At 36.3% G+C, this 10,908-nt stretch overlaps 1 protein-coding gene across 1 annotated transcript in view; it reads left to right on the plus strand.

The window, feature by feature from the left end:
• The window catches only part of GRXCR1 (glutaredoxin and cysteine rich domain containing 1), a 332,675-nt gene extending 331,454 nt beyond the window's left edge, over positions 1-1,221 (plus strand). Inside the window, exon 4 of the mRNA XM_061191345.1 lies at positions 803-1,221. Within this exon, the coding sequence (XP_061047328.1) occupies positions 803-982 (180 nt within the window). The 3' untranslated portion in view covers positions 983-1,221. The remainder of the gene's footprint in view (positions 1-802) is intronic.
• The last annotated feature ends 9,687 nt before the right edge of the window (positions 1,222-10,908 follow it).

Below are 10,908 nucleotides of genomic sequence, written 5' to 3' on the forward strand. Positions count from 1 at the left end.
TTTAAAAACACAAAGCATTCTGCCTGCTAATGCAGGGGACACAGGTTCAAGCCCTGGTCTGGGAAGATCCCACATGCCGCGGAGCAGCTGGGCCCGTGAGCCACAGTTACTGAGCCTGCGCGTCTGGAGCATGTGCTCCGCAACAAGAGAGGCCGCGATAGTGAGAGGCCCGCGCACCGCGATGAAGAGTGGCCCCCACTTGCCACAACTAGAGAAAGCCCTCGCACAGAAACGAAGACCCAACACAGCCGTAAATAAATAAATAAATAAAAATTTTTTAAAAACCAAAAAAAACACAAAGCATTATTCACATGTGCAGTATGATGATGGATCTTCAGTTGACAGTGGCTCATCCACTCCAGCTTTTAGTTTTCTGATTTTCCAGACTCACTATTAGTCCTACTATTCTATAAACAAAGATATAAAACTGTGACGTGATACTAAAGGGAAAGTTACAGTATTTTCCTCTAATGCAAATGACCATTTCCCGAACTGTTTGATTTGTATATATGTGCTTTCATATGATGGATTTCTGGAAGTGTGTGCCCTTTAACCTAAAAGGTACCAGCCCTTACACACCAAGGTTATGCTATTGATGGCCATCAATGAGATAATGAAGGAAACTTCAGTTAGTGTTTCCCCTGCATCTATTGTATATTAATGGTAGGTGATTTCAGGTCCCCAGCCATATTATGCCGATATTGTTTTATGAGCATCCACAGTACAGAAAGACAGGAGGGCTGATGGAGTTGTCATGCTAACACACGTTCTGTCCTCTCTTGTCCCCCTGCCACTTATCCAGAGAGTGCAGCATCCACACGAGTGTCCCTCCTGTGGAGGCTTTGGCTTTCTTCCGTGCTCCGTCTGCCACGGGAGCAAAATGTCAGTGTTTCGAAACTGCTTTACGGACTCTTTCAAGGCCCTGAAGTGCACGGCTTGCAACGAGAATGGTCTTCAGCGCTGCAAGAGCTGTGTTGGTTAAACAGAGCTCCCACCCATGGGGCGCCTGGTTTCATTGACTGAAAGCAATAATTTGGTTTATACTTTTTATAAAAAAATGGCTATGTTTCTGGATTAATCAATAAACTTTGTTTATTATAATTTCCTTTCTTTGGAGCTTTTGCTGTGACCACTTTCATTGATGTATTAAATAAATGTTTATTCAACAGCTACTATGTGCCAAGCCCTGTGCTAGACCCTGGTTTCTAATTGGAATTAATGGAGGGCCTGATAAAATTCCAAGATATCCAAAGTCTGGTTCCTTATATGTGTTTGATTTTCTAAAGAAAATATACAATATATCCAATGGTGTCTATTGCAATGCCACCCTACTGTTTAGGATGAGTTAATTCAGCTCTCCAGATGCATACATTTTATGTGAGCCTCAGCTGTAGGGAAGAAGAGAGCTAGTGGGTAGTGGGAAAGAATATGATCTTACTTATACTTAAGGAGTAAATTATTTTTTAAGCTGTAAGATAGTCTTGGAGCTGATGATATTAATGATAAATTATTAATGTTATCCGATGAATTTCTTAGTGATGATACAAAAGCTGCCAGAAGACTTATCTGGATTTATTGTTTTAAACATCTGCTTTGTGCTATTGTCCCTGAAAACCCTTCAGAAAGATGCTGTTATGGTTATCTTGAGCTGGACACAAAATATTACAAAGTTTGAAAACATAGTAGACAATATCAGCAAAGTGGACAAAAGGAATTTCTGCTATAATTATTAGCTGATGCCTACCTGTACATGTGTCTGTACTCTGATGGATTCCCTTATGAATGGTTTTAATAAATCACCTTCACTATATCTGTGATAAGGTAATTAAAACATTTTACATCTTGGTTTTGCAAAAAGCTATAAATATTTACCTAGTACTTTCTAATCATCCAGGCATAGTAGAAGGCATGGTTTCTGCTTTCATGGAGCTCACACTCTAAGAAAGAAGGAAGTATTAAGCAAATAATCATAAGCAAGATGAGTCTTATAAATACTACACAAATGGTACAGTGTGCTCTGGGAATGTGTAGCAGGAGGACCAACCTAGATGAGTTAGAAAACGGTAAGAATAGACTTTGTTGAGCAACTGATATTTAAACGGAGACATCATGGGTAATTGGTCAACTAATTAGTCATAGAACAAGGGGGATAATACTTCAGGTAGAGGAATAGCATATTTGGGGACTCTAAGGTCAGATAAAAGTTGTTTGTTTGAGGAACTGTAAGAACTCCAATATGGGTAGTTCCAGTCTGGTAAAAGTGGGGCAGTTTTTGGCATACTAAGCCTCCTGCTATCAACACATTTACTTTGAACAAAATAAGGAAAAATAAACAGCTGTTGAAGACATTGGAAAGCAACTAAAACCAGAAAGGAACTGGAAGGAATTCAATCACTGGAAGAAAGCAAACAAACAAAATAAACCCTACATTTATCCAGCTTACCTTCTGAGAATACTTCCCAGTTTGCACAGAATATAACTCATAAAGAAACTACGAACTTACTGGTTTGAAAAAATAAAATTGGAATTTGGAGCTGCAGAGTACCTGGAATTGAATGGAAAATTCTAAGAAATGAGAGGACCAAAGAGAGGGGAGCCCCCAGGTCTGCTCATACATTCCACCCAAATCCTTGGCTGATTCCTAACCTGCATACACAGAGGAAGGAAGTATCTGGGAGGTGAAAGAGTTGAGCAGAGATTTCAGCAGCTGCCTGTATTGCAAAGTCAGAATCTGGAGTTCAAGTGGTAAACACTAAATATTTCCTTGAAATCTCAGAAGGGCGCCATCTTAAGGCCAAGGAATAAAGGCTATGTTGTAGAGCTAAGGGAAGAAACAAAACAGACTTGCCATTGGAAGGCCTAAAGCCAAACTTCCATGGTATTGTGGTATCTTTCAGTACGTGACTGCCTGCTAGAATAAAACTCAACACTCAAACAAGGAATAGAAAGGAGCTTATTGAATGTGAAAATCTAAGGCTAACTGCATACTTAATGGTAAAATATTAAATGCTTTCCCCCTAAGATCAGGAAGAGTGCATAAATGTTCACTTTTATCACTTCTATTCAACATTGTGATGGAGGTTCTGGCTAGTGAAATAAGGCAAGAAAAAGAAGTCATAAAAATTTGGAAAAAAAATCTCATTATTTGTAAACAACATGATTGTGATGTAGGAAATCCAAAGGAACCTACAAACTAGTAAATATCAAAGTAAAGTTAGCAAAATTGTTGGATTCGAAGTCTTTAGACACAAATTAGAAATACAATACACAGCAACAAACAATTAGATTGTAAATTAGATTATAAATTAATTATAAAATTAAAATAACACAATTTATAATAGTATCAGAAAACATCAAGTATGTGGAATACATTTTACAAAAGATGTGTAAAAATTCTACATTTAAAACTACAACATAGATTTGCTGAGAAATTATAGACCCAAACACATGGAGAAATATACCATGTTTACGGACTGGAAAACAGCATTTTAAAGATTTCTATAATTTCAATGCTATCTCAATGAAAATCCCACCAGACTTTTTGTAGAATTGAACAATAATTCTAAATTTATATAAAAATGCAAACAATCTAGAGTATCCAAGAAATTTTGAACAGAGTAAAAATAAGTATAGACAAATAGATAAATAGGATAGAATAGAGAACACAGGAATAGACACACACATTAACATCAAATCGATTTCAATTGATTTTTGCCAATTCAAGGCAATGGGGAATGGAAAGTCTTTTTAACAAATAGTGCTGGAACTGCTAGATTCCTATATGGAAAAAATGACCTTGAAAACGACTACTACTACCACTGCTACCTACCACTAATGCTACTGCAACTAGGGGCTAGAGGCCAGGGTACTGCTAAACGTCCCACAAAACATAGAACCACACCTCCCCTCAAAAAAGGATTATCTAGTCCAGTCAACAGTGTCAAAATTGAGAAACTCTAACCTAAATGTTAAAGCTAAACCAGGAGAATATCTTCACAATCTTGGGGTAGGCAAAGATGCTTTTAACCAGTTACAAGATGTCTAAGTATAAAAAATTATAAATTAGACTTAAAATTAAAATCTCCTCATTAAAAGACAGTGTTTAAAAAAAAATGAAGAGGGAAGCCACAATGAAGAGGGAAGCCACAACCATGAGAAAATATTCAAGGCACAAATACCTGCCAAAGGACTTGTATCTAGGAGATATATACATACACACACACACACACACACACACACACACACACACACACACACACATATATATGTATATATATATAAAGACAGCCTGATAAAGAGGTGGTTAGTAAACACATCACAAAAAAGACACATGGATGGCTAAAAACAAAAGGAAAATATGTGTCATTAGTCAGCAGGGGAATGCAAATTAAAACCACAATGGGATATTACTACATAATATTTAGAATGGCTAAAATTTAAAAAGACTGAAAATATAAAGTGTTGGTGTGGATATGGCAAAACTTAAACTCTCATACATTGCTAATGAGAATGTTAAATGGTACAACCACTTAGGAAAACCATTTGAGTGTTTCTAATAAAGGTAAACATACGCTAATTGTAAGCGCAGCAATTTTACTCCTAGTTGTTTATTCAAGAGAAATAAAAAAATATGTCCATACTGTATAAGAGTTTCATGGAAGCTCTATTCATGATAACCAAAAAGCAGAAAGATTTCAAATACCCACTGACAGGAGAAATGATAAGCAAACTGTGGTATATTAATACAGGTACACACTTCCTAGTAGTAAAAAGGAACAAGCTATTGATTCTAGCAATAATATGGATGAATCTCAAAAACATTTTATGAACAAACTTAGCCAGATATAAAGGGTATGTACTATGTGATTCCATTTATATGAAACTATAGAATAGGCAAAATTAATCTATAGAATGGCTGCCTCACAGTGGGGAGGGGACAGGAGGAGGAAGTTAAATATGAACAGAACTAAGACAGTGGTAGAGTTATGGCTAGTTGAGAGTAGATTTCCCCTCTGTCAGGAAAAATGAAGAGCTTCTTGCATCAATGAACAGTTTCTCATCACAATTCCTATACGGTTCTGAGATTCTAGAATTAAGTAGTAAGGCCTATCCAAAAGTTCCTGACTACTCAGGCCTTGGCTATGTTTCTGCAAATCCAACCATAGTCCCAGTGTCCTCTTGTCTGGGGGTACATTCAGGATGGAGAAATACAACAGAACAGTACAAAAAGTTCTAATTTTCAGGCCCCATCTTGGACTATGGGTTCAGAGGACAAAAACTCGCTGACTTTCAATTGTGTTCATGAGGAATTTGTTTTGCTTTCTATCTTTATTCTGTTTTTCATGTGCTGGCATGGAATTAAAGTGTTATGTTCTCTGCTAGTTATCTGTGAGCCTCTAAAGAAGAGCATTATGAAAGAGTAATGAAATTTAAAAGAAAATCTTAGACATCTTGTAGAATTGCAGAAGTTAATGAGAGAAAGAGGCTCAGAAAATAAGCTCATAATAGGCTTATTTAAACATAAATTTGTGTTAACTTTCAGAGAGAACTTGGTTTAGATGCTACACATCTATCTGCTTCAGTCTTATAGAATGTAAATGCGAGGTAATTAAACCTGATATATTTATTCTGCACCGTTGTTGTGTGGGATTAATTAGAATATATAGGAAAGTACTTTAAAAACACAAAGCATTATACAGAGGCATAGAATAGTTTCCTAATCACCATGAAAATTATGCATCTTCAATAAATCCTTTTACTGACCAGATAAGGAAATGAACTCACATTCACTGGACACTTCTGTATGCTTGGCTTTTTAGAAGGAATCTCACTTATTCTTCACAATACTGTGAAGAAACTGTGATTCGGAATGTTAATTCCCTTTTCTAAAGTCTTGAAATTTATCCTAATTTGTTGTGTCTTAAGTGTCCATGTGAGCCGCCTTTATCTCTGGTATAAAATGGGAAATCAGTCGAGAGCAAACAACAAAGTTGCTCAAAGATAAACACCTACATAAAAAGTAGAGTCGAAATGAAGAGAAAGGTCTGTCCTGTGCTTCTGTGCTCTTATAACTTCCTCTCTGCAAGTATTCATTGATTTCAAAAGCCAGGAAATGCTGGCTGTTGGCAAAGGACACAGAGTAATGCAATCAGGCTGTGAATAATTTTTTTAAAAAGATTAAGAAGAGGAAATCAGGAGATGATGCATACCTAATAATATAAATATATAGTAATTTTTTAATCTTGTTGTCCCAGGGTCTTTTTTAAAGATAAATTATTGGTATATTGATTACAGTTTTGTCTGGTCTTTCATGCACAAACCTCACACATAGCAGAGAAGCTAGTCTGTAGTTCCTCAAAGCAGAGTGAAAAATTTAAACTTTTTTGGCAAGCAATATGCATATAATATCCTTTTAGATTTCAGGTATTGTTTCTCCTGATCTTTTGTAGTTTCCTCACCTATAATAATTTGACAGTAACTTTTTTGTTTTTTTACTTGACTTCATGAAGTTATTTCTAAGATATTAAACTTAGTTTCCATAGAATAAAACATATTTCTCTTTGTTCTTGAATTTAACCAGTCTGTGTAATATTTTGTTGTAATAAACTATTATACTCAATAAAAATTAATATGTTATTTACTTATATAATTATACACATAATTATAAACCCAATTAAAAGGCAACGATTTGGGAAGAAACAAAACTGACTCTTGATAGATTCTGTTTGCTGGTAGCAGAAATATGCAGGCGGAGAGGAGTGTTTCTCCTGGTTGCAAGCGTTCAGCAGGCAGGAGACATCGGAAGGAACCGGGAGCGTCTGCCAACCTTGAAAGTCTGCAAAGTGGAAGTTGACTATGAAAGCTTTAGCTAACTGATGTGACGGTAACAGTAACCAGGGACATTTAATAATATGCTCAAGGTCATTCATCCTCACCTTCTGCCTTTCAGGTTCATCAGCAGCTGGTATTGCTTAGCTACCAGCATTTCAAAATGCAGCCTGTGTTTGACTTGCAGTGTTTTGACTGGAGACTCAGTTACTTTGGAAGATATGTTGTTCTCTGCAAGGGTGAAACACTTCCACACCTGCTTCGCTTAGAAAGAGACAGTTTCTCTCTGTGTCTGGCTTATTTCACTTCACACAATGTCGACGACATGATCTCACTTATATATATGGAATTTAAAAAGTTGAATACATAGTAGCAAAGAGTAGAATAGTGGTTACAAGGGGTGGGGAGCAGGCAAACAGGGAGATATTAGTCAATGGGTACAACGTTGTAGCTCTATTGGATCAATAAGTTTTAGAAATATATAATGTGCAGCATGATGACTAGAGTTAATAATGCTGTATTGAATACTGGAGATTTGCTAAGTGAGTAGATTTCTGGTGCTCTCACCACACACGCTTGCATACACACACGCACACACACACACAGGAAAGGTAATGATGAGGAAATGTGTAAATTAACTTGACTGTAGTAATCATTTCACTATGTATATGCATATAAATCATCATGTTTTACCTCTCAAATATATACAATTTATATTAAAAATAAAATAAAATTTAAAAATTAAAAAAATAGTCTCACTGAACATACTGACACTTTTTTGCTTTACTGGAAGCCATTGCAGGGATTCTTATCAGAAAGCACTCCTCTTTAGAGAACCATTGGAAATTCTTTGATGGGAGAAAAACTTTTTTCAACTATGGGGGAGTATCCATGTTTCAAAGCATAATTCCTCTAAGAAAAGAAAGAAGACCCATTCTGATGGAAACTTCTGTTCTGTCCCTATTCGCAACTTTTTGAACTTTTTCATTGAACCTAGCATAGAATACACTGGAAAACTCAAAATGCATGATTCAGTAGCAAGGTGACTTTGAAGGGAATATAACTTTCATAGAAGAATATAAGATAGCCTAAAAGCTTTGCTTATATGTAGCAAAACTGAAGCCGACTCTTAATATTAATCCATATCTAGAAAATCCATATTGATTCTCTGCATTGTACGTGGCTCATTTAGCAATCTCTGCTCTTAAGTAGTTACTTTTTTTCTCTGTTTTCTGTGATCTTAACCCTTTCTTTCCATCCCCTTGTTAGAAGAATATCAATATAAATGTTATCTGAGTACCCAAAAGAGAGGTAGATAGATAAGCTACAAAGCAAAATATTTGCATCATCTAGAAAATGGTGCTAGACGTGGTGCCTATTTTATACAATAAAAGAAAAATGTTAATACAAATGAAAAATTGTGATCTTTTAAATGTTTTTCTTATAAATTGCTAGTTGCTTTGGTCCATGTTTTGCGTATTGTATATTTTTGTATACTGCTTTGCATTTGACAAATGAAGGCATTGTGAAGCCCGAAAAGCCCCCAGGAGAAGCATGGGTACCAAATCTAAGGTGCTGTTTCCTGGAAGACCAGATGCCACTCATTGCTGTGAAGTTTACCTATTTGCTTTGACCTTTGGAGGTCTGTTTTGAGTGGTTTCCTGTTTGCTGTAGATTTTGCCTGGAAACAGAATTGTCGATATATTTTCTGTCACATTTTTTTTTTCTGACTAGGAAATATTATAGCATGCTTTAATCCTAGGAAAGAGAAATATATCTGTTTTTCAGAACATTCTTCCCTAAGGTAAAATTGTACTCTGTATTTTTTCAGTAGTTGCTATGAATCCTTTGCTGTTATAAATATGTGAACAGCTGTACTAGTGTGTTACCCCCACTAGATGTGTCCTCTTCCCATTTTCTTCTCCTTCCATGTTTGTAGAAATGGGAATTGGGGAAGATCTTTGAGCCTATTTATAAAGTAGAAGTCTCTGAATAAAATATATGTTTGTTAACAATGTTATTGTGATAAGTAATTGTGTGTAGTAATTCCCTGAGTTTCTGGAATCAAAACTAAGCATGGGATTCTCAGTTAAGAAATGTACCAGGTATTGTGAGGGCTACAAAGATGAATATAATGTGACTTTGTCCCTAGCATGATCGGGGAGATGAGACAGGTTATAGTTAAATATAACACAAACTCTGTCATGTAGATTATTGGTTCTCAGATGTCTGGTAAAGGCGCTGAATAATATAAGATGCTCAAAAGGGCAGAATATATGAACATGGGAGCCTTCTTTGGGGGCTTAGCTTGAAGCAGTGCCTTTAATAATATCTAGAATTTCTATAGGCAAAGATATGGATGGAAAGTCATGCCCAGCTCTGAACTCAGGCAAGTGGAAAACAAGGTGCTTAGTGCAACGTCTGGCAGATGGCAAACATCCATTACAGGTTCCAAATGATCCCAGAGATGATGATGATTCCAATGTGTCATTGTGATTAGGAGCACAAGCTCTGGATTTGAATTATTTGGTTTTGAATCCCAGTTCTGCCGTTTGCCAGCTCTGTGACTTTAGGCAAGTTTCTTATACTTTCTGTGCCTCAATTTTCTTATTTGTAAAATGGGAGTAACACTAATACCTAACTTATAGAGTTATTGAGAGTATTAAATTAATACACTAAAGTACCTGTATACTTCAGTACCTGCCACACCGGATTAGAGATAGTTTGGACTAGATTGTAAAAGCTTTGAAAGCACAGGGCTTTGTATTCATCCTGTAAGCAATGAATGCCTTTTCAGTCAAGTTATGTATTCCATGAAAGATTGTTTTGGTAAAAGAAAGTAATGATATATATCTATATAATTTTTGGCTGCACTGAGCAGCATGCGGGATCTTAGTTTACCGACCAGGGATGGAACCCGTGCCCCCTGCAGTGGAAGTGCTGAGTCCTAACCACTGGAGCCTCAGGGAAGTCCTGAAGTAATTATATATTAAAAGAAGTGAGGTACATATATGTATATGTATAACTGATTCACTTTGCTGTACCCCTGAAACTAACACAACATTGTAAATCAACCATACACCAATAAATATTAAAAAAAAAAAAAAAAAGAAAGATTCCATACTTTCATCCCTAGAGTCTGATTCAGAGAGGAAAAAAAGAAGAGAGGGACTTGGGAAGTAAAAACTTAAGCGTTTAGAATGCAGTATGCACTCTTCACCAATGACATAAGGCTGGTTTTTGCATAATCACAATATATGAATCTGGAAACCAAGAGGAATGAATCCTCTAAATATTACTCTTATATTTTGGCTCAAAATATTTTTGTTTCTTATTCCCATGATGTTAGGCTATTGATATCTTAGTATTCAAAGCAGGAATGCTTCCATCGGGAACCAAAACAATGGTTTATTGAAATGAAAGTCGAGACATTTATAAGGTCATTTTAAGCTTCTGATGACACCAGACCTACAGAAAAAAAAGGTTACAGTTCGGCTGATTTATCCTGTTTGTCAATGGAAAGTAGCAGGCAGGAGGCTATCTAGAACCAGGCAGTTTCTCAGACATCTCCTAGTACTGCCACAGCCAGTGACGGAGGTTAATGGAAGATAATAGTCTCACAATAAAAGCAGGGCAATCATAAGGTGAGGTGACCTGGAGAAAAAGATTTGGATCACCCTACTAGGAAAAGAACCCAATCCACTGAGGTGTTCACTGAAGGAGACTTAACAAGAAATAAGAAGAGGAAGAACTTTGTAAATACAAACCATATTTTATGACCAGCTGTAGAAACACAGATGAGAGTTGTGATCCACATATTATAACTTTCCCCATTATCTCTCCCCATTGTGTTTCTTTACGTGTATCACTTAACCTCTGTACTTTCTCCCCCCTTACCTTCCCCTACTATTTTTCAGAGTATGGAGTTGGTAATTAACTTTATTAGTGAGTCTATATTTAACTTTAAATTCATATCAAAACTTCATCAACCATGTCAGTCATTGTCTCTATCTTTGGGTCAGCTTCATTCTTTCTCCCGTTCAGTCAGATATGTAGGGGTAACTTGGGTTAGAACCAAAG

Source organism: Eubalaena glacialis, chromosome 5, assembly GCF_028564815.1.
Source record: "Eubalaena glacialis isolate mEubGla1 chromosome 5, mEubGla1.1.hap2.+ XY, whole genome shotgun sequence".
Classification (NCBI taxonomy): Eukaryota; Metazoa; Chordata; class Mammalia; order Artiodactyla; family Balaenidae; genus Eubalaena; species Eubalaena glacialis.